General features: G+C 58.4%; 2 protein-coding genes across 2 annotated transcripts; one reads left to right on the top strand and one right to left on the bottom strand.

The window, feature by feature from the left end:
- Window positions 1-86: 86 nt before the first annotated feature.
- LOC128950478 (probable transcriptional regulatory protein Rxyl_1318) lies at window positions 87-4,801 on the bottom strand. Its single transcript, XM_054295355.1, has 5 exons — window positions 4,214-4,801; window positions 3,470-3,579; window positions 2,850-2,983; window positions 1,691-1,838; window positions 87-380 (listed from the first exon to the last, which is right to left on the bottom strand). Exons 1-5 carry the CDS (start codon window positions 4,458-4,460, stop codon window positions 87-89), a joined length of 933 nt encoding a protein of 310 aa, XP_054151330.1. The 5' UTR covers window positions 4,461-4,801.
- Window positions 4,802-6,490: 1,689 nt separating this feature from the next.
- Window positions 6,491-25,276, top strand: LOC128950477 (integrin alpha-M-like). The gene is made up of 18 exons (XM_054295353.1): window positions 6,491-6,627; window positions 8,732-8,826; window positions 9,631-9,695; window positions 10,920-11,034; window positions 12,213-12,343; window positions 13,724-13,869; window positions 15,085-15,238; window positions 15,414-15,677; window positions 15,722-16,021; window positions 16,426-16,576; window positions 17,300-17,373; window positions 19,056-19,212; window positions 19,975-20,114; window positions 20,853-21,059; window positions 21,968-22,171; window positions 22,777-22,907; window positions 23,433-23,584; window positions 25,168-25,276. Exons 1-18 carry the CDS (start codon window positions 6,491-6,493, stop codon window positions 25,269-25,271), a joined length of 2,727 nt encoding a protein of 908 aa, XP_054151328.1. The 3' UTR covers window positions 25,272-25,276.
- Window positions 25,277-25,785: the final 509 nt, after the last annotated feature.

The following is a 25,785-nucleotide window of genomic DNA, read 5'->3' as shown; positions in this document are numbered from 1 at the left end:
ACCCTGAGTGACCACGGACCACTCCAAGGACCCACTGACCATCCCAATGACCACTCCAAATGACCACTGACCATTTGACCGCACCTTTATTGACGTTCCTCTGTCGTGGCCGGAGCCGTGTCCGGAGCCGAGTGACCGCCGGGAGCGACCACGGCTCCTCCCGGAGTGACCGCCGGGACGTCCTGGACGTTGTGGACGATGGCGTGGACGTCCGGCCGCTCGGCCAGGGCGCGCAGCAGCCGCTCGGCCGCGGCCCTCGGACCGTCCGGCAGGGCCAGCGCTGACCGCGGCCGGAACTCGACCGCGGCCGCCAGCGGCCGGAGCCCTGCGGCCGCCAGGCCCCGCCGGACACCGCCCAGGGCCGAGGGCGCGCACAGGAACTGCGGACGGGGCAAAGGGCAAAGGTCAGCGGTCACTCGGGGGGGTCAGCGGTCATTCAGAGTGGTCAGCGGTCAATGATCATTCAAGATGGTCAGTGTTCATCAGGAGAGGTCAAGGGGTCAGTGGGAGTGGTCAGCGGTCACTCAGGGGGGTCAGCGGTCACTTAGGGTGGTCAAGGGGTCAGTGGGAGTGGTCAAGGAGTGACCAATGGTCAGTGGGAGTGGTCATCATGAGTGGTCAGCGGGAGTCATCAAGAGGTCATTCAGGGTGGTCAGTGGTCATTCAAGGTGGTCAGTGGTCAGTGGGAGTGGTCAAGGGTCACTCAGGGGGGTCAGCGGTCACTCGGGGGGGTCAAGGGGTCAGTGGGGTGGTCAGTGGTCACTCAGAGTGGTCAGCGGTCAATGATCATTAAAGATGGTCAGTGGTCATCAGGAGTGGTCAAGGGGTCAGTGGGAGTGGTCAAGGAGTGACCAGTGGTCAGTGGTCATTGGGGTGGTCCTTGGGAGTGGTCAAGGGGTCAGTGGTCATCAGGAGTGGCCATTCTGGGTGGTCAAGGGGTCATCAGGGGGAGTCAAGGGGTCATTGGGAGTGGTCAAGGGGTCAGTGGGTGTGGTCAGTGAGTGGTCAAGGGGTCAGTGGGAGTGGTCAGTGGTCATTCAGGGGGGTCCGTGGTCATTCGGGTGGGCAAGAAGTGACCAAGGGTCAGTGGGGGTGGTCAGTGGTCATTCAGGGTGGTCAGTTGGTCATTGGGGTGGTCAGTGGTCATTCAGGGTGGTCAAGGGGTCATTGGGGTGGTCAGTGAGGGGTCAAGGGGTCATTGGGGTGGTCAGTGGTCATTCAGGGTGGTCAGTGGTCATTGGCTGGTCAAGGGGTCAATGGGTGTGGTCAGTGAGTGGTCAAGGGGTCAGCGAGGGGGTCAAGGGGTCAGAGGAGTGGCCAGTGGTCATTCAAGGTGGTCAGTGGGAGTGGTCAAGGGGTCATTCAAGGTGGTCAAGGGGTCAGTGGGGGGGTCAAGGGGTCAGTTGGGTGGTCAGTGGTCATCAGGAGTGGTCAAGGGGTCAATGGAAAGGTCAAGGGGCCAGTGGGAGTGGTCAGTGAGGGGTCAAGTGGTCAGTGAGGGGTCAAAGGGTCATTCAGGGTGGTCAGTGGTCACTGTCCACTCTCAGAAGCGACCAATGACCACCAGGGGGACACTCAAGCAGTGACCAGAGTGACCACCGAGTGACCACCGAGTGACCGCAGCTGTGGTCATCCACAGAGTGACCACCGAGTGACCGCAGAGTGACCACTGCACTGGTCATCCACCCACCTGGAGCTCGGCCCCGTCCTGGGTCACGTCCTGGGCTCCGGCCGCTGCGGCCACGTCCAGCGCGGCCTCCAGGCCCAGCGTCCGGCCGGACACTCGGACCACGCCCACGGCCTGGAACGCGGGGTGGACGTCGGGGGTCAGCGCGGCCCTGAGTGACCAAATGGACAGCGGTCAGTGAGATGGACATCAGGGGTCACTGAGTGACCAAATGGACAGCGGTCAGTGAGATGGACATCAGGGGTCACTGAGTGACCAAATGGACAGCGGTCAGTGAGATGGACATCAGGGGTCACTGAGTGACCAAATGGACAGCGGTCAGTGAGATGGACATCAGGGGTCACTGAGTGACCCAATGGACAGCGGTCAGTGAGATGGACATCAGGGGTCACTGAGTGACCAAATGGACAGCGGTCAGTGAGATGGACATCAGGGGTCACTGAGTGACCAAATGGACAGCGGTCAGTGAGATGGACATCAGGGGTCACTGAGTGACCAAATGGACAGCGGTCAGTGAGAGGGACATCAGGGGTCACTGAGTGACCAAATGGACAGCGGTCAGTGAGACGGACATCAGGGGTCACTGAGTGACCAAATGGACAGCGGTCAGTGAGATGGACATCAGGGGTCACTGAGTGACCAAATGGACAGCGGTCAGTGAGATGGACATCAGGGGTCACTGAGTGACCAAATGGACAGCGGTCAGTGAGATGGACATCAGGGGTCACTGAGTGACCAAATGGACAGCGGTCAGTGAGATGGACATCAGGGGTCACTGAGTGACCAAATGGACAGCGGTCAGTGAGATGGACATCAGGGGTCATTCAATGGTCACTGAGTGACCAGATGCACAGTGGTCAGTGAGGGGTCATTCAATGGTCATTTAATGGTCACCAACCCGCCCTGAGTGACCAGAGATGGACAGTGGTCAGTGCGATGGACATCAGGGGTCAGTGATGGTCACTGAGTGACCAGAGATGGACAGTGGTCAGTGATGGACATCAGAGGTCAGTGTGGTCATTCAATGGTCAATTAGTGGTCACCAACCCACCCTGAGTGACCAAATGGACAGTGGTCAGTGAGAGGTCATTCAATGGTCATCCAGCGGCCATCCACCCCCCCCAAACTGACCAGTGGTCACTCGGTGGTCACTCGCACTGACCCGTGGCGTTGCAGCAGTGTCCGCAGCTCGGCCTGGCTCCGCCGGACGTTGTCGGTCCGGACGTCCAGCAGCGCCAGTGACCCCCCCGGGCCCCGAGCGGTCAGCAGCAGCGGCACCGCCCCGGCCGGACGCTCCTGTGGCCGGAGAGAGGGGCAGGGGTCACTCAGTGGTCACTCAGCGGTCACTCAGTGGTCAGTCAATGGTCAGTGGTCACTCAGGGGTCACTCAGGGATGGTCAGTGGTCACTCGGGGGTCACTCGGGGGTCACTCAGGGATGGCCAGTGGTCACTCGGGGGTCACTCGGGGGTCACTCAGCGGTCACTCAGGGGTCACTCAGGGATGGTCAGTGGTCACTCAGGGGTCACTCAGGGATGGTCAGTGGTCACTCGGGGGTCACTCGGGGGTCACTCAGCGGTCACTCAGGGGTCACTCAGGGATGGTCAGTGGTCACTCAGGGGTCACTCAGTGGTCACTCAGGGATGGTCAGTGGTCACTCAGGGGTCACTCAGGGATGGTCAGTGGTCACTCGGGGGTCACTAAGGGATGGTCAGTGGTCACTCGGGGGTCACTCGGGGGTCACTCATTGGTCACTCAGGGATGGTCACTCAGCGGTCACTCACCCTGACTGACCGCAGCGCCCCCTCGATGGTGGCCTTGGGCACGTTCAGTGTCCGGCACTGCGCCACCACGGCCGCCAGCCCCGGGTTCAGCGCCGGATCCGCGCCGCCCTCTGTCGGGACACGTCGCGATATGTCGCGATAGCCCAATGTCCCCATAGCCCCATATCGCGATATACCACGATATACTGCGATATATCGCGATATATCGTGATACTGCCACGGCCCAACATCCCGATATCGTGATATATCGCAATAGACCAGTGTCCCCATAGCCCCATATCGCGATATCCTGACAGCCCAGTGTCACAACATCGCGATATCCCAGTGTCCCAATATCGCGACAGCCCAGTGTCCCAACGGCCCCATATTGTGATATCCCGACAGCCCAATGTCCCCATATCGCGATAGCCCGGTGTCCCCATATCCCAATATCCCAATATCGCGATACCCCAGTGTCCCACCACCCCCTTCTCCCCTTCTATCGCGACATCCTAATGTCCCGATATCACAATATCGCGATGTCCCAGTGTCTCATCAGCCCCTCCTCCTCCTCTATGGCGACACCCCCTGCTCCCCTCCCACCCCTTCCTCCCCCTGTCCCCCCCACCCCCCATATCGCGATACCCCCCCCTCTATTACGACATCCCCATGCACCCCCACCCCCTCCTCCCCCTCTATCGCGACACCCCCGTGTCCCACTCACCCCCCCCCCGCCCCCCCCCTATCGCGACACTCTGTCGCCACCTCTGGCCGCCGCCCGCAGCATCCGCGCCATTTTCTCCAGCAGGCGGCTCCGCTCCGCGTCCCGCGGCCCCTTCACGTTGCGCACCTTGGACCAGCGGTTGTGCCCGGCCATGGCCCGCACCGGCACCGGGACCGGCACCGGGACCGCCCCGGAGCTCCCCGGGACCCGGCACGGGCCGAGGCAGCCCCGCAGAGGGGCCCGGAGCGGCGGGAGCAGCCCCGGGACCCGCAGCACGGGAGCCGCCATTTTGTGGCGGCACTTCCGGCTTCTTCCTCCCCTCACGGCGCTTCTGCTTCCGGTGCGGCGCAGGGAAATGTGGGTAATGGAGTGATTTGAATAGCCACGCCCTCACTTGGGAATCTTGTATTGGTTGTAATCGGGCTGATTTGAATAGCCACGCCCATGTTCAAAAGCGATGTATGGTATAAATGGAGAGTATTTGCATAACCACGCCTCCCTTTAGAAGCGATAGATTGGTGTTGAAGGGGATGATTTGCATAGCCACGCCTTCCTTTAGAAATGCTACATTGGTGTTAAAGGACCTGATTTGCATAACCACGCCTCCTTCTAGAAACTATAGTTGGGTGGTAAAGAATATTATTTGCATAGCCACGCCTCCCTTTAGAATTGGTACACTAGCGTGCCAATATCTAATTTGCATAGTCACGCCTCCTTTAAGAACTAGGTATGGGTGTTAATGGCGATGATTTGCATAGCCACGCCTCCCTCCAGAAACCGTACATTGGTGTTATGGGGGATGATTTGCATAGCCACGCCTTCCCTTAAAAGTACGCGCCGGTGTTAATTGTGCTTATTTGCATAGCCACGCCCCCCCCCCCCAAAGGACGGGAATGGATGGACAGATGGACACGGGGAACAGATGGACCGATGGACGCGGAGGACGGACGGACGGACGGACAGACGGACACGGGGGTGGTCAGCTGGGACGGACAGACGGACACAGGGGGCGGACGGGTGTGATGGACAGACGGACGGACAGAGGGATGGGCAAACAGACGCGGGGAATGGACGGACGGACAGATGGACGCGGGGAATGGACGGACGGTCGGCATGGACGGACGGACGGACGGACGGACAGAGCCCCCATCCCCCCACCCTTCTCACCCCTCCCCCCCCCCCCCCCGCGGGAAGCGGCTCCTTCCTCCTTTCCCACGCGCCTGTGACGTCATCGCCGCCCGGGGGGGGGGGGGGGGGGCGGGGTCACGCGGGGACAGACGGACGGACGGACCGACCCCGCCCCTCCCCCCACTTTGGACGGACCCCGCCCCTCCCCCCACTTTTTTTGCCCTTTTTTGGCGCCGTTTTGGGCCCCAAAATTTCCTCACACCCCCCCCCCCCCCCCGCCGCCCCTCCCCCCCACCCACCCCTTCCTGCCCCTCCCCCCACCCACCCCAGTTCCGCTTTTTGGGGTTTTTTGGGGTTTTTGGAGATTTTTCGGGGTGCCCGGAGGAGCCGCGATGGGACCGGGGCAGCTCCTGGCGCTGCTGGGGACAGGTGGGGACGGACGGACGGACGGACGGACGGACATTGGGGACACACCTGGGGACAGACGGACATTGGGGACAGGTGGGGACGGACGGGCGGACGGACAGACGGACATTGGGGACACACCTGGGGACAGACGGACACCCGGGGTATTGGGGACAGACGGACACTGGGGTGGACAGACGGACGGACACTCGGACATTGGGGACGTTGGGGACAGGTGGGGGGACGGACAGATGGACGGACACCTGGGGGACGGACAGACAGACGGACATTGGGGATGCTGGGGACAGACGGACAAATGGACATTGGGGTGGACAGACGGACAGACGGACGTTGGGGACATTGGGGATTGGAGACACCTGGACAGGTGGGGACACCTGAGGGACAGACGGACGGGTGGTCATTCAGGTGGACAGATGGACGTTGGGGTGGACAGATGGACACTGGGGTCACACTGGCGTCATTGGGGGACATTGGGGTGGACAGATGGACACTGGGGTCACACTTGGGGCCATTGGGGTCACGCCTGGGGTCATGGGGGGACAGATGGACAGATGGACACTGGGGTCACACTTGGGGTCATCGGGGGACAGATGGACAGATGGACACTGGGGTCACACTTGGGGCCATTGGGGTCACGCCTGGGGTCATGGGGGGACAGATGGACAGATGGACACTGGGGGTTGGGGTCACACCTGGGGCCATCGAGCCCCCCCCCCCCCCGGTGTGTCCCCACCCCTCGATGACGTCACTGACCCCGCCCCTCGATGACGTCACTGTCCCCTCCCCCAGCGGCCCTGGCGGGGGCGGGGCTGGACCTGGAGACCCCCGCGGTTTTCTGGGGGGACCCCGGGGGCGGCTTCGGAGCCAGCGTGGCCCAGATGGGGAGCGGGAACGCAGGATGGTAAAATGGGAACCCCAAAATCCCCCCAATTCACCCCAAAATATCCCCTAAAATTACCCCAAAATATCCCAGAAATATCCCCTAAAATACCCCCAAAAATCCCTAAAATCCCCCCCAAAATCCCCTGAATTCACCCCAAAATACCCCTGAAATATCCCAAAAATATTCCCTAAAATATCCCTGAAATCCCCCAAATTCACCCCAAAAATATCCCTGAAATATCCCCTAAGATACCCCAAAAATACCCCAAAAATATCCCCTAAAATATCCCTGAAATCCCCCCAAAAATCCCCCCAAAATCCCCCCACCAGCGTGGCCCAGATGGGGATCGGCAAAGCAGGATGGTAACGCCAAAATCCCCCAAATTCACCCCAAAATTCACCCCGAAATGTCCTCTAAAATCACCCCAAAATTCCCTAAAAATCCCCCGAAAAAATCCCTAGATCCCCCCAAAAATCCCCCCCAAAATCCCCTGAATTCACCCCAAAATATCCCTGAAATGTCCCTGAAAATATCCCCTAAAATATCCCTAAAATCCCCACAAAAATCCCCCCAAAATCCCCCAAATTCACCCCAAAATATCCCTGAAATATCCCCAAAAAATCCCCCCAAAATCTCCTGAATTCACCCCAAAAATATCCCCTAAAATCACCCCAAAATTCACCCCCAAAATATCCCTGAAAATATCCCCTAAAATATCCCTGAAATTCCCCCCCCAAAAATCCCTAAATTCCCCCCAAAAATCCCCCCCAAAATCCCCTAAATTCACCCCAAAATATCCCTGAAATATCCCTGAAAATATCCCCTAAAATATCCCTGAAATCCCCCCAAAAATCACCCCAAAATATCCCAAAAATATCCCTGAAATCCCCCCAAAATCCCCCCAAAAATCCTCCCAAAATCCCCTAAATTCACCCCAAAATATCCCTGAAATATCCCTGAAAATATCCCCTAAAATATCCCTGAAATTCCCCCAAAAATCACCCCAAAATATCCCAAAAATATCCCTGAAATCCCCCCAAAATCCCCCCAAAAATCCTCCCAAAATCCCCTAAATTCACCCCAAAATATCCCTGAAATATCCCTGAAAATATCCCCTAAAATATCCCTGAAATTCCCCAAAAATCACCCCAAAATATCCCAAAAATATCCCTGAAGTCCCCCCAAAACCCCCCAAAAATCCCCCCAAAATCCCCTAAATTCACCCCAAAATATCCCTGAAATATCCCTGAAAATATCCCCTAAAATATCCCTGAAATTCCCCCCAAAATCACCCCAAAATATCCCAAAAATATCCCGGAAATCCCCCAAAATCCCCCCAAAATCCCCCCAAAATCCCCTAAATTCACCCCAAAATATCCCTGAAAATATCCCCTAAAATATCCCTGAAATTCCCCCAAAAATCACCCCAAAATATCCCAAAAATATCCCTGAAATCCCCCCAAAATCCCCCCAAAAATCCCCCCCAAAATCCCCTAAATTCACCCCAAAATATCCCTGAAATATCCCTGAAAATATCCCCTAAAATATCCCTGAAATTCCCCCAAAATCCACCCCAAAATATCCCAAAAATATCCCTGAAATCCCCCCAAAATCCCCCCAAAAATCCCCCCCAAAATCCCCTAAATTCACCCCAAAATATCCCTGAAATATCCCCTAAAAATATCCCAAAAATATCCCCCAAAATCCCCCCCAAAATGACCCCAGAAATATCCCTAATATCCCCCCAAATTCACTCCAAAACATCCCTAAAATTCACCCCCAAATCCCCCCAAAATCCCCCAAATTTCCCCAATTTTTCCCCCAAATTTTCCCCATTTTTTCCCCTAAAATCCCCCAAATTTCCCCAATTTTCCCCCCAAAATTTCCCCCATTTTTCCCCCAAATTTTCCCCATTTTTTCCCCCAAAATCCCCCAAATTTCCCCAATTTTTCCCCCAAATTTTCCCCATTTTTTCCCCCAAAATCCCCCAAATTTCCCCAATTTTCCCCCCAAATTTTCCCCCATTTTTCCCCCAAATTTCCCCCATTTTTCCCCCAAATTTTCCCCATTTTTCCCCGAAATTTCCCCAATTTTCCCAAAATTCCCCAATTTCACCCCAAAGGCTCCTGGTGGGAGCCCCCCACGACGGCGGCGGCTCCGGGGCCGTGTTCGGCTGCAGATTCGGCTCCGAAAATTGCCAGAAAATTCAAATCTCAGGTGAGACCCCTCCCCAAATTGGGGCCTGAGACCCCTCCCCAAATTGGGAACCCTGAGACCCCTCCCCAAATTGGGCCCTGAGACCCCTCCCCAAATTGGGAACCACAGGTGAGACCCCTCCCCAAATTGGGGCCTGAGACCCCTCCCCAAATTGGGACCTGAGACCCCTCCCCAAATTGGGAACCACAGGTGAGACCCCTCCCCAAATTGGGCCCTGAGACCCCTCCCCAAATTGGGGCCTGAGACCCCTCCCCAAATTGGGGACCCTGAGACCCCTCCCCAAATTGGGAACCACAGGTGAGACCCCTCCCCAAATTGGGATCTGAGACCCCTCCCCAAATTGGGGCCCTGAGACCCCTCCCCAAATTGGGGACCCTGAGACCCCTCCCCAAATTGGGCACCCTGAGACCCCTCCCCAAATTGGGGCCTGAGATCCCTCCCCAAATTGGGGACCCTGAGACCCCTCCCCAAATTGGGGCCTGAGACCCCTCCCCAAATTGGGGACCCTGAGACCCCTCCCCAAATTGGGACCTGAGACCCCTCCTCAAATTGGGGCCCTGAGACCCCTCCCCAAATTGGGATCTGAGACCCCTCCCCAAATTGGGAACCACAGGTGAGACCCCTCCCCAAATTGGGGACCCTGAGACCCCTCCCCAAATTGGGAACCCTGAGACCCCTCCCCAAATTGGGAACCACAGGTGAGACCCCTCCCCCCCCATCCCAAATTTCGAGGACCCCTCCCCAATTTCAGCCCCCCCCAAATTTTGGGGGGGGGGGTCTCACCTGTGCCCCTCCCCCCCCCAGGACCCTCCGGCTCCGGGAATTCCTCGCTGGGGCTGGCGCTGGCGGCCGGGGACGACGCGGCGCTGGTGAGACCCAAAATCGGGGGGTTTCACCCCAAAATCGGGTTTACCCCAAAATCGGGGGGTTTCACCCCAAAATCGGGGGGTTCACCCCAAAATCGGGTTTACCCCAAAATCGGGGGGGTTCACCCCAAAATCGGGGGGTTCACCCCAAAATCGGGGGGGTTCACCCCAAAATCGGGTTTACCCCAAAATCGGGGGGTTTCACCCCAAAATCGGGTTTACCCCAAAATCGGGGGGTTCACCCCAAAATCGGGGGGGTTCACCCCAAAATCGCGGGGTTTACCCCAAAATCGGGGGGTTCACCCCAAAATCGGGGGGTTTCACCCCAAAATCGGGGGGGTTCACCCCAAAATCGGGGGGTTCACCCCAAAATCAGGGGGTTTACCCCAAAATCAGGGGTTTCACCCCAAAATCGGGGGGGTTCACCCCAAAATCGGGGGGGTTCACCCCAAAATTCGGGAGTTTTACCCCAAAATTCAGGATTTGAGTGAGGTTTTACCCCAAAATTTCCGAGTTTTGCCCCAAAATTTCCGAGTTTTACCCCAAAATTTGGGATTTGATTGAGGTTTTACCCCAAAATTCGGGATTGTTACCCCAAAATCTGGGGGGTTTTACCCCAAAATTTGGGATTTTTAGGAAGTTCCACCACAAAATCTGGGGGTTTTACCCCAAAATTCGGGATTGTTACCCCAAAATCTGGGGGGTTTTACCCCCCAAAATTTGGGATTTTTAAGAAGTTCCACCAAAAAATTTGGAGTTTTTACCCCAAAACTTGGGATTTTTTACCCCAAAATTTGGGATTTTAGGACTTTTTACCTCAAAATTTGCAGGTTTTAGGTGGTTTTGCCCCAAAACTCGTGGTTTTCTATGAGGCAGAACTCCAAAATTTTGGTTTTTGGAGGTTTCACACCGAAATCGAGGTTCTTGCGATGTAGAGCCCCGAAAACTGGATTTTTTTTTGGCGGTTTCACCCAAAATTTTCTATTTTGAGGGACATCCAGAAGGTAGAACCCCAAAAAATTGATTTTTTTTTTTGACACCTTACCCAAAAATTTTGGGGGTTTTTGAAGAACCTCACGGAGGTGGAACCCCGAAATTTGTCTTTTTGGGAGTTTTTACCCAAAATTTGTATTTTCTGAAGAACCTCACGGTGGTGGAACCCCAGAATTCCACCCCGGGGGGGTTTTTAACCAAAACCGGCGTTTCTGAGGTGAATTTGCGTCCCAGGTGTGCGGCCCCACCTCGGCCCAGGTGTGCGGGGTCAACGTCCACCTCGGCGGCCTCTGCGTCCGGCTGGACACGCGGCTGCGGCCGGGCCCGAGGCTGCCGGCCGCGCCCCCAGGTACCGAGTGACCACCCAGGGGTCAGCCGGGGTCAGGGACACTGACCATTGTCCACCCAGGGGTCAGCCGGGGTCAGCCGGGGTCAGCCGGGGTCAGGGACACTGACCATTGTCCACCCAGGGGTCAGCCGGGGTCAGGGACACTGACCATTGTCCACCCAGGGGTCAGCCGGGGTCAGGGACACTGACCATTGTCCACCCAGGGGTCAGCTGGGGTCAGGGACACTGACCATTGTCCACCCAGGGGTCAGCCGGGGTCAGGGACACTGACCATTGTCCACCCAGGGGTCAGCTGGGGTCAGGGACACTGACCATTGTCCACCCAGGGGTCAGCCGGGGTCAGCCGGGGTCAGGGACACTGACCATTGTCCACCCAGGGGTCAGCTGGGGTCAGCCGGGGTCAGCCGGGGTCAGCCGGGGTTAGGGACACTGACCATTGTCCACCCAGGGGTCAGCCGGGGTCAGCTGGGGTCAGCCGGGGTCAGCCGGGGTCAGCCGGGGTCAGCCGGGGTCAGGGACACTGACCGCCGGCCACCCAGGGGTCAGCCGGGGTCAGGGACACTGACCATTGTCCACCCAGGGGTCAGCCGGGGTCAGGGACACTGACCATTGTCCACCCAGGGGTCAGCCGGGGTCAGGGACACTGACCGCCGGCCACTCAGGGGTCAGCTGGGGTCAGCTGGGGTCAGCTGGGGTCAGGGACACTGACCGCCGGCCACCCAGGGGTCAGCTGGGGTCAGCTGGGGTCAGCTGGGGTCAGCCGGGGTCAGGGACACTGACCATTGTCCACCCAGGGGTCAGCCGGGGTCAGCCGGGGTCAGCCGGGGTCAGGGACACTGACCGCTGCCCACCCAGGGGTCATCTGGGGTCATTCCTCTCCACGGACACTGACCACTGACCACTGCCCACCCAGTGGTCATCTGGGGTCATTCCTCTCCACGGACACTGACCACTGCCCACCCAGTGGTCATCTGGGGTCATTCCTCTCCACGGACACTGACCACTGACCACTGCCCACCCAGTGGCCATCACGGTTCTTTAGCAAGACTTTGAGAATGTGGAACCCCAAAACTTTGGGGTTTTTTTGAGATTTCACCCCAAATTTCGGTCCCTCCCGCCCGCGGTCGGTGGTGGTCAGCGGTCGGTGGTGGTCAGCGGCGGTCACTCCGTGTCCGCAGAGTGTCCCAAGCCCTCGATGGACATCGCCTTCCTGATGGACGGCTCGGGCAGCATCGACAGCGACGACTTCCAGAGGATGAAGGCGTTCATCGGGGAGGTGATGCGGCGCTTCCGGGGCGCCGACGCCCAGGTAACGCACCTGGGCACAGGTGATCTCACCTGGGGGCACCTGGGGGCACCTGGGATACACCTGGGATACACCTGGGCACAGGTGATCTCACCTGGGGGCACCTGGGGGCACCTGGGATACACCTGGATACACCTGGGATACACCTGGATACACCTGGGCACACCTGGGCACACCTGGGATACACCTGGATACACCTGGGATACACCTGGATACACCTGGATACACCTGGGCACACCAGGGGGCACCTGAGATACACCTGAGATTCACCTGGGCGCACCTGGGCACACCTGGGATACACCTGGGCACACCTGAGATACACCTGGGATACACCTGAGATACACCCGGGCACACCTGGGCACACCTGGGATACACCTGGATACACCTGGGATACACCTGGGCACACCTGAGATACACCTGAGATACACCTGGGCACACCTGGGCACACCTGGGATACACCTGGGATACACCTGGGCACACCTGGGATACACCTGGGATACACCTGGGACACACCTGGGCACACCTGGGCACACCTGGGCACACCTGGGATACACCTGGGATACACCTGGGCACACCTGAGATACACCTGAGATACACCTGGGCACACCTGGGCACACCTGGGATACACCTGGGCACACCTGGGATACACCTGGGATACACCTGGGATACACCTGGGGCACACCTGGGCACACCTGGGGGCACCTGGGACACAGCTGGGCACACCTGGGACAGGTAATGCTCACCTGGGCAGGTGACCACACCTGGGATGGGCGGTGACCACCCAATGGCCATTGGTCATCATTGGCATTGGGCATTGACCACCCAATGGCCATTGGTCATCATTGGTCATTCATCCCCATGGACATTGGGCATTGACCACCCATTGACCATTGGTCATCATTGGCATTGGGCATTGACCACCCATTGACCATTGGTCATCTTGGGTCACTCATCTCCATGACCACTGACCACTGACCACTGCCCGTGCTCATCCAACGATGACCGCTGGTGGCCGGGGGATGTCCGGAGTGACCGCTGGCGTGGTCACTCGCTGTCCGTCTGTCCAGTTCTCCCTCACGCAGTTCTCGGATGCGATCAAAGGGCAGAGTGACCGCTGGGGTGGTCACTCGCTGTCCGTCTGTCCAGTTCTCCCTCACGCAGTTCTCGGATGAGGTCAAAGGGCAGAGTGACCGCTGGGGTGGTCACTCGCTGTCCGTCTGTCCAGTTCTCCCTCACGCAGTTCTCGGATGAGGTCAAAGGGCGGAGTGACCGCTGGGGTGGTCACTCGCTGTCCGTCTGTCCAGTTCTCCCTCACGCAGTTCTCCCACGAGGTTGAAGGGCAGAGTGACCGCTGGGGTGGTCACTCGCTGTCCGTCTGTCCAGTTCTCCCTCACGCAGTTCTCCCACGAGGTTCAAGACCACTTTGACTTCAGGGAGTTCCGGAAGGTTCCGGACCCCTGGCGGCTCCTGGACAGCGTCCGGCAACTGTCCAGCACCACCCGCACGGCCACGGGCATCCGGCACGTCCTGTGAGTGACCGCTGACCGCTGACCGCTGACCGCTGACCACTGACCGCTGACCCCGCTGACCGCTGACCGCTGACCCCACTGACCGCTGACTGCTGACCCCGCTGACTGCTGACCACTGACCACTGAGCATTGACCCCGCTGACCATTGATTGACCACTGACCCACTGACTGCTGACCCCGCTGACTGCTGACCACTGACCGCTGACCGCTGACGCCACTGACCGCTGACCCCACTGACTGCTGACCACTGACCACTGACCGCTGACCCCACTGACCGCTGACCGCTGACCCCACTGACCGCTGACCCCACTGACTGCTGACCACTGACCGCTGACCGCTGACGCCACTGACCACTGACCGCTGACCCCACTGACCACTGACCCCACTGACCGCTGACTGCTGAGCACTGACCCCACTGACCGCTGAGCATTGACCCCACTGACCGCTGACTGCTGACCCCACTGACCACTGACCACTGACTGCTGACCCCACTGACTGCTGACCCCACTGACCACTGACCGCTGACTGCTGAGCACTGACCCCACTGACCGCTGAGCATTGACCCTGCTGACCGCTGACCCCACTGACCACTGACCGCTGACTGCTGACCCCACTGACCGCTGACTGCTGACCCCACTGACCGCTGACGCCACTGACCACTGACCACTGACTGCTGACCCCACTGACCACTGACTGCTGACCACTGACCGCTGACCCCACTGACCGCTGACCACTGAGCATTGACCCCGCTGACCACTGACCCCAGCCATGTCCAACCCCACTGACCGCTGACCCCTGGCTGTATCCAAGCCCCTGCTGACCACTGACCATTCCCTTGGCCGTGTCCGGCCGCGCTGACCGCTGCCCTCCAGCCGCACTGACCACTGCCCTCCGGCCACACTGACCGCTGCCCTCTGGTCTCACTGACCGCTGCCCTCCGGCCGCACTGACCGCTGCCCTCTGGTCTCACTGACCGCTGCCCTCCGGTCTCACTGACCGCTGCCCTCCGGCCGCACTGACCGCTGCCCTCTGGTCTCACTGACCGCTGCCCTCTGGTCTCACTGACCGCTGCCCTCCGGCCGCACTGACCGCTGCCCTCCGGTCTCACTGACCGCTGCCCTCCGGCCGCACTGACCGCTGACCACTGACCGCTGCCCTCCAGCCGCACTGACCGCTGCCCTCCGGCCGCGCTGACCGCTGACCTTTGACCCCCAGGAGGCGGATGTTCACGTCCGGCCGCGGGGCCCGGCCGGACGCCCGGCGCATCCTGGTCGTGGTGACCGACGGCGAGAAGTTCGATGACCCCCTGGACTACCCAGCGGTCATCCCCGAGGCCGACGCCATGGGGGTCACTCGCTACGCCATCGGGGTCAGTGCGGCCGGCGGCCGGCCGTGCGTCCGTGTCCAGCTGTCCATCCATCCATGTCCATCTGTGTCCGGCTGTGCGTCCGTGTCCGGCGGTGCGTCCGTGTCCGGCTGTCCGTCCGTGTCCGGCTGTGCGTCCGTGTCCGGCTGTGCGTCCATCCATGTCCGTCCGTGTCCAGCTGTCCGTCCGTGTCCGGCTGTGCGTCCGTGTCCGGCTGTGCGTCCGTGTCCGGCTGTGCGTCCATCCATGTCCGTCCGTGTCCAGCTGTCCGTCCGTGTCCGTCCGTGTCCAGCTGTCCGTCCATGTCCTGCTGTCCGTCCGTGTCCGGCTGTCCGTCCATGTCCTGCTGTCCGTCCGTGTCCAGCTGTCCATCCGTGTCCGGCTGTGCGTCCGTGTCCGGCTGTCCGTCCGTGTCCGGCTGTGCGTCCGTGTCCGGCTGTGCGTCCGTGTCCGGCTGTGCGTCCATCCATGTCCGTCCGTGTCCAGCTCTCCGTCCGTGTCCAGCTGTCCGTCCGTGTCCAGCTGTCCATCCATCCATGTCCATCCGTGTCCGTCCATGTCCAGCTGTCCGTCCGTGTCCAGCTGTCCGTCCATCCATGTCCATCCGTGTCCGTCCATGTCCAGCTGTCCGTCCATGTCCAGCTGTCTGTCCGTGTCCAGCTGTCCGTCCATCCATGTCCATCCATGTCCATCTGTGTCCGGCTGTCCGTCTGTGTCCAGCTGTCCGTCCATGTCCAGCTGTCCGTCCATGTCCAGCTGTCCGTCCGTGTCCGGCTGTCCATCCATGTCCAGCTGTCCATCCATCCATGTCCATCCATGTCCATCCGTGTCCAGCTGTCCGTCCGTGTCCAGCTGTCCATCTGTGTCCAGCTGTCCATCCATCTATGTCCATCCATGTCCATCCATGTCCAGCTGTCCATCTGTGTCCAGCTGTCCATCCATCTATGTCCATCCATGTCCATCCATGTCCATCCATGTCCGTCCATGTCCATCCATGTCCATCCATGTCCACCTGTCCATCTATGTCCATCCCACCTGTCCATCCACGTCCATCCATGTCCACCTGTCCACGTCCATCCATCTCCATCCCACCTGTCCCTGTCCACCTGTTCCATCTCACCTGTCCGTCCGCCCCCACCTGTCCATCCGTGCCCGTGCCCACCTCACCCATCCCCACCTCACCTGCGCAGGTGGGCGGCGCGTTCGAGAAGCCCGACGCGTACCTGGAGCTGCAGGCGATCGCGTCCAGCCCCGCCCGGGATCACCTGTTCCGCGTGGACAACTTCTCTGCGCTGGCCGGGATCCAGAGCCAGCTCCAGGAGAAGATCTTCGCCATCGAGGGTACCTGGGCACACCTGGGATACACCTGGGGGTACCTGGGGGCGCCTGGGATACACCTGGGATACACCTGGGATACACCTGGGGGCACCTGGGATACACCTGGGGGCGCCTGGGATACACCTGGGGGCACCTGGGATACACCTGGGATACACCTGGGGGCACCTGGGATACACCTGGGGGCGCCTGGGCACACCTGGGATACACCTGGGGGCACCTGGGGGTACCTGGGATACACCTGGGATACACCTGGGGGCACCTGGGGGTACCTGGGATACACCTGGGGGCAGCTATGACACACTTGAGATACACCTGAGATACACCTGGGATACACCTGGGGCACACCTGGGGTACACCTGGGGATACCTGGGATACAGCTGGGCACACCTGAGATACACCTGGGAGCAGCTGGGCACACCTGGGCACACCTGGGGATACACCTGGGATACACCTGGGCACACCTGGGCACACCTGGGATACACCTGGGCACACCTGGGCACACCTGGGCACACCTGGGGGCACCTGGGATACACCTGGGCACACCTGGGCACACCTGGGATACACCTGGGGGCACACCTGGGCACACCTGTGCACACCTGGGATACACCTGGGCACACCTGGGCACACCTGGGCACACCTGGGATACAGCTGGGCACACCTGGGCACACCTGGGCACACCTGGGCACACCTGGGCACTCACCTGTCTCACCTGTGTCACCTGGCCAGGCACACACCCGTCCAACAGCTCGTCCTTCCAGCTGGAGATGGCGCAGGCCGGGATGAGCGTGGCCATGAGCCCGGTGAGTGACCACTGACCAACTGACCACTGAGTGAGTGAGCACTGAGTGACCACTGAGTGACCAACTGACCACTGAGTGACCACTGACCAACTGACCACTGAGTGAGTGACCACTGAGTGACCACTGAGTGACCAACTGACCACTGAGTGAGTGACCACTGAGTGACCACTGAGTGACCACTGACCAACTGACCACTGAGTGAGTGAGCACTGAGTGACCACTGAGTGACCACTGAGTGACCACTGACCAACTGACCACTGAGTGAGTGACCACTGAGTGACCACTGACCAACTGACCACTGAGTGAGTGACCACTGAGTGACCAACTGACCACTGAGTGAGCACTGAGTGACCACTGAGTGAGTGACCACTGAGTGACCACTGAGTGACCAACTGACCACTGAGTGACCACTGAGTGACCACTGAGTGACCACTGAGTGACCAACTGACCACTGAGTGACCACTGACCAACTGACCACTGAGTGAGTGACCACTGAGTGACCACTGAGTGACCACTGACCAACTGACCACTGAGTGAGTGACCACTGAGTGACCAACTGACCACTGAGTGACCACTGACCAACTGACCACTGAGTGAGTGACCACTGAGTGACCACTGACCAACTGACCACTGAGTGACCACTGAGTGACCAACTGACCACTGAGTGAGCACTGAGTGACCACTGAGTGAGTGACCACTGAGTGACCACTGAGTGACCAACTGACCACTGAGTGACCACTGACCAACTGACCACTGAGTGAGTGACCACTGAGTGACCACTGAGTGACCACTGACCAACTGACCACTGAGTGAGTGACCACTGAGTGACCAACTGACCACTGAGTGACCACTGACCAACTGACCACTGAGTGAGTGACCACTGAGTGACCACTGAGTGACCACTGACCAACTGACCACTGAGTGAGTGACCACTGAGTGACCACTGAGTGACCAACTGACCACTGAGTGACCACTGACCAACTGACCACTGAGTGACCACTGAGTGACCACTGAGTGACCACTGAGTGACCGCTGAGTGACCACTGACCAACTGACCACTGAGTGAGTGACCACTGAGTGACCACTGAGTGACCACTGAGTGACCACTGACCAACTGACCACTGAGTGAGTGACCACTGAGTGACCACTGAGTGACCACTGAGTGACCGCTGAGTGACCACTGACCAACTGACCACTGAGTGAGTGACCACTGAGTGACCACTGAGTGACCACTGAGTGACCACTGAGTGACCAACTGACCACTGAGTGACCACTGAGTGACCACTGAGTGACCACTGAGTGACCACTGACCACTGAGTGAGTGACCACTGAGTGACCACTGAGTGACCACTGAGTGACCAATGACCAACTGACCACTGAGTGACCACTGAGTGACCACTGACCAATGACCAACTGACCACTGAGTGACCACTGACCACTGAGTGACCACTGACCAACTGACCACTGAGTGAGTGACCACTGAGTGACCACTGAGTGACCACTGAGTGACCAATGACCAACTGACCACTGAGTGACCACTGAGTGACCACTGAGTGACCACTGAGTGACCACTGACCAACTGACCACTGAGTGACCACTGAGTGACCACTGACCAACTGACCACTGAGTGACCCCTGGCTGACCCCCGGCTGACCCCCGGCTGACCCCTGACCCCTCCCCAGGCCGGCCCCGTCCTGGGCGCCGTCGGAGCTTTTGATTGGTCGGGAGGAGCCTTCGTCTACAGCGGGGGCGGGGCCAAGCCCGAGTTCCTCAATGGCTCCGCCCCCAGCCCGGGCACACCTGGGGCACACCTGGAGGAGGCCAGGGACGCTTACCTGGGTAAGGGGAACACCTGGAGAAATTCAAAATTCACCTGAAAATGCCCAAATTCACCTGAAAAATCCCCAACATTTACCCCAAAAAATTCCCCAAATTCACCTGAAAATCCCCAAAAATTACCTGAAAACCCTCAAAATTTACCTGAAAATTCCCCCAAAATTCACCTGAAAATCCCCAAAAGTTTACCTGAAAATCCTCCCAAAAATTCACCTGAAAATCCCCAAATGTACCCCAAAAAAATCCCCAAAATTTCACCTGAAGATCCCCCCAAAAACTACCCGAAAATTCCCCAAATTTACCTGAAAATCCTCAAAAGTTTACCTGAAATGCCCCAAAAATTCACCTGAAAATCCCCCAAAAATTTACCTGAAAATCCTCAAAAAAATTCACCTGAAAATCCCCAAATTTACCCCCAAAAAATCCCCCAAAATTCACCTGAAAATCCCCCCAAAAATTACCTGAAAATCCCCCAATTTACCCCCAAAAATCCCCAAAATTTCACCTGAAAATCCCCCAAAATTCACCTGAAATGCCCCAAAATTTTACCTGAAAATCCCCAATTCCCAATTTACCCGAAGTATTGAAATTACACCTGAAACTTTCCAAAATTCACCCGAAAATCTCCCAGAATTTACCTGAAAAATCCCAAAATTCACCCGAAAAATTCCCAAAATTCACCCAAAAATCCCCAAATTTCACCTGAAACCCCCAAAATCCCCCCACGCCCCCCCCCAACCTCACCTGTGTGTGCCACCTGCGCAGGGTACGCGGCCGCGCCCCTGAGCCTGGGGCGCACCTGGGGCCTGGCCCTGGGCGCGCCCAGGTGGGGACACCTGGGACAGGTGACGGTGCTGGAGAAGGGACACACCTGGACAGTGCTGGGACACGCCACGGGGACACAGGTGAGGGTGGGACACACCTGGGGACACACCTGGGACAGGTGAGGGTGTGACACACCTGGGACAGGTGAGACAGGTGAGGGACACACCTGGGACAGGTGAGGGTGACACTCCTGGGACAGGTGAGACAGGTGAGGGTGGGACACACCTGGGACAGGTGAGAGGGACACACCTGGGACAGGTGAGAGGGACACACCTGGGACAGGTAAAGTCACACCTGGGACAGGTGAGACAGGTGAGGGTGGGACACACCTGGGACAGGTAAGGTCACACCTGGGCAGGGTCACCTGTCACACCTGGGACAGGTAAAGTCACACAAGGACCAGCGAGGTCACCTGGAAGGGATTCTCACCTGAGACAGGTGGGGACACCTGGGACAGGTGAGGGGGGACCTGGAGGGTCTCACCTGTCCCCCCTGTGTGTCTCACCTGGGGGTCTCACCTGTCCCACCTGTGTCACCTAGGATTGCTCACCTGGGATTTCTCACCTATCCCACCTGTGTGTCTCACCTGGGATTTCTCACCTGCCCCACCTGTGTGTCTCACCTGGGGGTCTCACCTGTCTCACCTGTGTCACCTAGGATTGCTCACCTGGGATTTCTCACCTGTCCCACCTGTGTGTCTCACCTGGGGGTCTCACCTGCCCCACCTGTGTGTCTCACCTGGGGGTCTCACCTGTCTCACCTGTGTGTCTCACCTGGGATTTCTCACCTGTCTCACCTGTGTCTCTCTCTCTCCCCAGGTGGGCTCCTATTTCGGGGCGTCCCTGCTGGCCCTGGAGCCGTGCCCAGGTGAGCCCCGCCCAGGTGAGCCCCGCCCAGGTGAGCCCCGCCCAGGCGAGCCCCGCCCCCGCCCAGGTGAGCCCCAGGTGCGGCTCCTGGTGGGGGCGCCCCTGTTCTACGGGGGGGGCAGCGGCGGCCGAGTGCACCTGTGCGAGATCCACGGACAGGTGAGACCGACACACCTGGGCAGGTGAACACACCTGGGGAGGGAGGGCACACCTGGGACACACCTGGGCAGGTGAACACACCTGGGGAGGGGGGGCACACCTGGGACACACCTGGGCAGGTGAACACACCTGGGGAGGGGGGACACACCTGGGACACACCTGGGCAGGTGAACACACCTGGGGAGGGGGGGCACACCTGGGACACACCTGGGCAGGTGAACACACCTGGGGAGGGGGGACACACCTGGGACACACCTGGGCAGGTGAACACACCTGGGGAGGGGGGGCACACCTGGGACACACCTGGGCAGGTAAACACACCTGGGGGGGACACACCTGGGACACACCTGGGACACACCTGGGGGGGACACACCTGGGGGCCTCAGCTGGCCCTCACCTGTGTCACCTGTGTCACCTGTCCCATCTGACCCCCACCTGTTGATCTCACCTGTCTCACCTGTCCCTCACCTGTGTGACCTCACCTGTCCCACCTGCCCCACTTTTCTCACCTGTCCCTCACCTGTTGATCTCAGCTGTCCCACCTGTCTCACACCTGCTCCATCTCACCTGTGTGGCCTCACCTTTCTCACCTGTGTCTCACCTGTCCCCACCTTTCCAATCTCACCTGTCCCACCTGTCCCACCTCACCTGGACTCACCTGTGAGACCCCGCCTGTGTGACCTCACCTGTCCGTGTCTCACCTGTCTCACCTGTCCAATCTCACCTGTCCAATCTCACCTGTCGCAGGTGCCCCGCCTGCGCTGTCCCCTGTATCTCACCTGTCTCACCTGTCCAATCTCACCTGTCCAATCTCACCTGTCCAATCTCACCTGTCGCAGGAGCCCCGCCTGCGCTGTCCCCTGTATCTCACCTGTCCAATCTCACCTGTCCAATCTCACCTGTCGCAGGAGCCCCGCCTGCGCTGTCCCCTGTCGCTCCGGGGCTCACCTGGGCACCCCCTCGGGCGCTTCGGGGCCAGCCTGGCCCAGCTGCCCCAGGTGGGCGGGGCCAGGTGCGCCCAGGTGGCCGTGGGGGCGCCCCTGGAGGACGAGGGGCGGGGAGCGGTGTACCTGTTCCAGAGCACACCTGGGGGCATCAGCGAGAACGGACAGGTGAGGGCACACCTGGGCACACCTGGGCACACCTGGGATACACCTGGGCACACCTGGGCACACCTGGGCACACCTGGGACACACCTGGGGATACCTGGGATACACCTGGGATACACCTGGGCACACCTGTGCACACCTGGGCACACCTGTGCACACCTGGGATACACCTGGGATACACCTGGGCACACCTGGGCACACCTGGGCACACCTGGGATACACCTGGGATACACCTGGGATACACCTGGGCACACCTGGGCACACCTGGGCACACCTGGGATACACCTGGGATACACCTGGGCACACCTGGGCACACCCGGGCACACCTGGGATACACCTGGGCACACCTGGGCACACCTGGGCACACCTGGGCACACCTGGGATTCACCTGGGATACACCTGGGATACACCTGGGCACACCTGGGCACACCTGGGATACACCTGGGCACACCTGGGCACACCTGGGCACACCTGGGATACACCTGGGCACACCTGGGGGCACCTGGGACAGGTGAGGGGACACCTGGGGTTACCTGTGTGACCTCACCTGTCTCTCTCACCTGTGTGACCTCACCTGTGCCTCACCTGTCCGTTCTCCCCCGTCCCAGCGCGTCGCCGGCTCCCGGTTCCCGTCCCAGCCCCGATTTTTCGGCCAATCGCTGAGCGGGGGGCGGGACCTGAGCGGGGATCACCTGCCCGACCTGGCCGTGGGGGCGCGGGGACAGGTGCTGCTGCTCAGGTGAGTGCAGGTGATCCAAAGTACCCAAAAATACCGAAAATAACCCAAAAATTCACCTGAAACACACCTGGGCCAGGTGCTGCTGCTCAGGTGAGTGCAGGTGATCCAAAGTACCCAAAAATACCGAAAATAACCCAAAAATTCACCTGAAACACACCTGGGCCAGGTGCTGCTGCTCAGGTGAGTGCAGGTGATCCAAAGTACCCAAAAATACCGAAAATAACCCAAAAATTCACCTGAAACACACCTGGGCCAGGTGCTGCTGCTCAGGTGAGTGCAGGTGATCCAAAGTACCCAAAAATACCGAAAATAACCCAAAAATTCACCTGAAACACACCTGGGCCAGGTGCTGCTGCTCAGGTGAGTGCAGGTGACCTAAAACTGCCCAAAATTACCCCAAATCCACCCAAAAATACCCCAAAACCACCCCAAACCTCACCTGGGGCAGGTGCTGCTGCTCAGGTGACCCCAATGACCCCGGGCGTGACCCCAGGCATGACCCCAGGCGTGACCTTTGACCCCCAGGTCGCCGCCGCTGCTGCAGGTGCGGCTCCGCGTGACCTTTGACCCCCAGGTGATCCCGGCCCGGGAGTGCCCGGAGGGGGCGGAGCTTCGGGAGCCGCTGGGCGTGGCCCGGGTGTGCTTCCGGGTCACCCGGGAAACCGGGGACGGCCTGGGTGAGAGCGAGCCCCGAAACCCCCAAAACTCACCCCAAAATCCGCCTGAACCCCAAAACCCCACACCTGAACCCCCAAAATTCACCTGGACCCCAAAACCCCACACCTGAACCCCCAAAACTCACCTGGACCCCAAAACCCCACACCTGAACCCCCAAAATTCACCTGGACCCCAAAATCCCAAAATCCACCTGAACCCCAAAACCCCACACCTGAACCCCAAAATTCACCTGGACCCCAAAATCCACCCCAAAAATTCACCTGAACCCAAAATCCTCACCTGAACCTCACCTGAACCCCCAAAATTCACCTGGACCCCAAAATCCCCAAAACTCACCCCAAAATCCGCCTGAACCCAAAACCCCACACCTGAACCCCCAAAATTCACCTGGACCCCAAAATCCCCAAAATTCACCCCAAAATCCGCCTGAACCCCAAAACCCCACACCTGAACCCCCAAAATTCACCTGGACCCCAAAATCCCCAAAATTCACCCCAAAAATTCACCTGAATCCAAAATCCTCACCTGAACCTCACCTGACCCCCAAAATTCACCTGGACCCCAAATCCCCAAAATTCACCCCAAAAATTCACCTGAACCCCAAAATCCCCCAAAATTCACCCCAAAATCCGCCTGAACCCCAAAACCCCACACCTGAACCCCCAAAACTCACCTGGACCCCAAAATCCCCAAATTTCACCCCAAAAATTCACCTGAACCCCAAAATCCCCAAAATTCACCCCAAAATCCGCCTGAACCCCAAAACCCCACACCTGAACCCCCAAAACTCACCTGGGACCCCAAAATCCCCAAAATTCACCCCAAAAATTCACCTGAATCCAAAATCCTCACCTGAACCTCACCTGAACCCCCAAAACTTCACGTGGACCCCAAAATCCACCCCAAATTTACACCTGACCCCCACCTGAAATCACCTGAACCCCCAAACCCCGCCCCAGACCTCACCCGAACCCCCAAATCCGCACCTGGAAAACCCAAAATCCCCAAAATTGCCAAAAAATTCCCCCAAATCCCCCCCGAAATTCCAAAAAAACCCTGAATTTCTCCCCAAATCCCCAATTTTCCCGATTTTTCACCAAATCTTCGCAAATCACCCCAGATTTCCTGATTTTCCCCCCAGAATCCTCCAAATTTCCCCCAAATTCCCCCAAAATCTCCTCAAATTTCTAAATTTCCCCCCAAGTTCCTCCCAAATTTTCCCCAAATCTGTCCCAAATCTTCCCCAATTTTTCCCAATATTCCCCCCCAAAAACCCAACTTTTCCCCCAATTTCCCCAAAATTCCCCCCACAAAACCCCAAGAAATCCCAATTTTCACCCCAAATTTCCCCCAAAGTCCCCATTTTTCCCCCCAAATCCCCCCAATTTCACCCAATTTTTCCCAATATTTTCCCCAAAACTCCCCAATTTTTCACCCGTTTTTTTTCTCCTAACGTCCCCATATTTTTTCACCCAAAATCGCCGTTTTTTCCGCCCAATTTTCACCCGATTTCCCCAAATTTTCACCCCGAGAACCCAATTTTCCCGTTTTTCTCCCAAATTCCCGGGTTTTCGCCCCAAAGGCGCCGTCTCGGCCTCGCTGTGGTTCCGGGCCGAGCTGGACCCCCCGGCCGCGCTCGGGTCCGCGCCGATTTTGGGGCCGAAAACGCCAAAAACGGGAGCCTGAGGGTGGGGGAGGGGCGGCAGCGCTGCGAGAGCCTCCAGATCTTCTACAAGGTGGGAAATTGGGGCGAAATCCGGGGATTTGGGGAAAAGCGGGATTTTGGGGGAAATTCCGGGGATTTGGGGAAAAAAATTGGGGAAATTTGGGGAAATTCCGGGATTTGGGGAAAAAAATTGGGGAAATTTGGGGTGAAAATTGGCGAAAAAATGGGAAATTTTTAGGGGGGAAAAAATTGGGGAATTTTGGGAGAGTTTGGGGGAAAATCGGGGAGGGAAAATTGCGGAAATTTGGGGGAAAAAATTGGGAAGAAAATTTGGGGAAAATTCCGTGAAAATTTGGGGATTTTGGGGGAAAATTTGGGATTAAAGGTTAAAGGGGAAATTTGGGCTGATTTGGGGCAAAATTATGGGAAAATTTGGGGAATTTTGGGAGAGTTTGAGGAAAATTGGGGAAATTTTGGGGGCAAAAAATTGGGGGACTTTTAGGGGAAAATTTGGATGATTCGGGGGACTTTTAG

The sequence above is a fragment of the Melozone crissalis genome, unplaced genomic scaffold, assembly GCF_028551555.1.
Source record: "Melozone crissalis strain CALT ecotype California unplaced genomic scaffold, PUWL_Pcris_2 ptg000651l_1, whole genome shotgun sequence".
In the NCBI taxonomy this organism is placed as follows: domain Eukaryota; kingdom Metazoa; phylum Chordata; class Aves; order Passeriformes; family Passerellidae; genus Melozone; species Melozone crissalis.
The sequence above is the reverse complement of the archived record's forward strand: the minus strand, read 5'-3'. Positions and strand labels throughout refer to the sequence as shown.